Genomic DNA, 736 nt, shown 5'->3' on the forward strand with positions numbered 1-736 from the left:
ACGGTGCTGGCCTCCGCCGGCTCCACCTTCCCCGGGACGGTGGAGATCCACCCGGACGCTTCCAACCTGACGGTGCTGAGCACGGCCGCCGTGCAGGACGGCAGCACGGTCGTGAAGGTGGGGAGCCCCTTCCAGCTGCTCAAAAAACCATCCAGAACGTGACACAAAGGGCTTCCGGCGGGAGCACGGTTGTGACTGTCCCATCCGGTGCCACTGAGGCCACCGGGGAGGAACACGCCGCCGCCGCCATCGAGGTGACCGCAGTGGCTGATGAGGCGGAGCAGAAGTGAAGGGGGGACGTGCCTGGAGGGACGCTGGCCGTGCTCTGGGTGGAACTTGCCTTTTCTCTGGCTGCGCTGTGGGACGAGGAGCGGTGTAATGAGGGGCACGGGTTAAGGAGACTCAGAGCGGCTCAACGTCGGTAACCAGGGGCAGGTCAGAGGGAAGGAGAGGGAGGAAAGATGCCTGGAGAAGAAGGGAGAGGTGGAAATGCCCTGTTTGGAGGAGAGAAGAGAAACAAAAAGCTTACTTCTGTATAAAGCTTTCCTCCCCGTTCTCTTGGAATAGTTATTCTGCTCTGGCTCAGCAGCCGTGCCTCATCTGCAGGCAGAGCTGGAGCAGTGTCCATTGGGGAGCGGGGATGCAGGGCACGGAGAAGGAGGTAGCGGAAGGAGGAGCAGGCGAAGTGCTGAGCAGGCACCGGCCCGGCTGCTGTGGACTGACGGGTGTCAGGGAA

General features: G+C 62.2%; 1 protein-coding gene across 1 annotated transcript in view; it reads left to right on the plus strand.

The window, feature by feature from the left end:
- Positions 1-290, plus strand: part of GMEB2 (glucocorticoid modulatory element binding protein 2) — an 11,492-nt gene extending 11,202 nt beyond the window's left edge. Inside the window, 2 exon segments of the mRNA XM_010013065.1 lie at positions 1-139; positions 142-290. Coding sequence (XP_010011367.1) covers positions 1-139; positions 142-290 — 288 coding nt within the window.
- The last annotated feature ends 446 nt before the right edge of the window (positions 291-736 follow it).

Source organism: Nestor notabilis, unplaced genomic scaffold, assembly GCF_000696875.1.
Source record: "Nestor notabilis isolate BGI_N333 unplaced genomic scaffold, ASM69687v1 scaffold18874, whole genome shotgun sequence".
In the NCBI taxonomy this organism is placed as follows: domain Eukaryota; kingdom Metazoa; phylum Chordata; class Aves; order Psittaciformes; family Psittacidae; genus Nestor; species Nestor notabilis.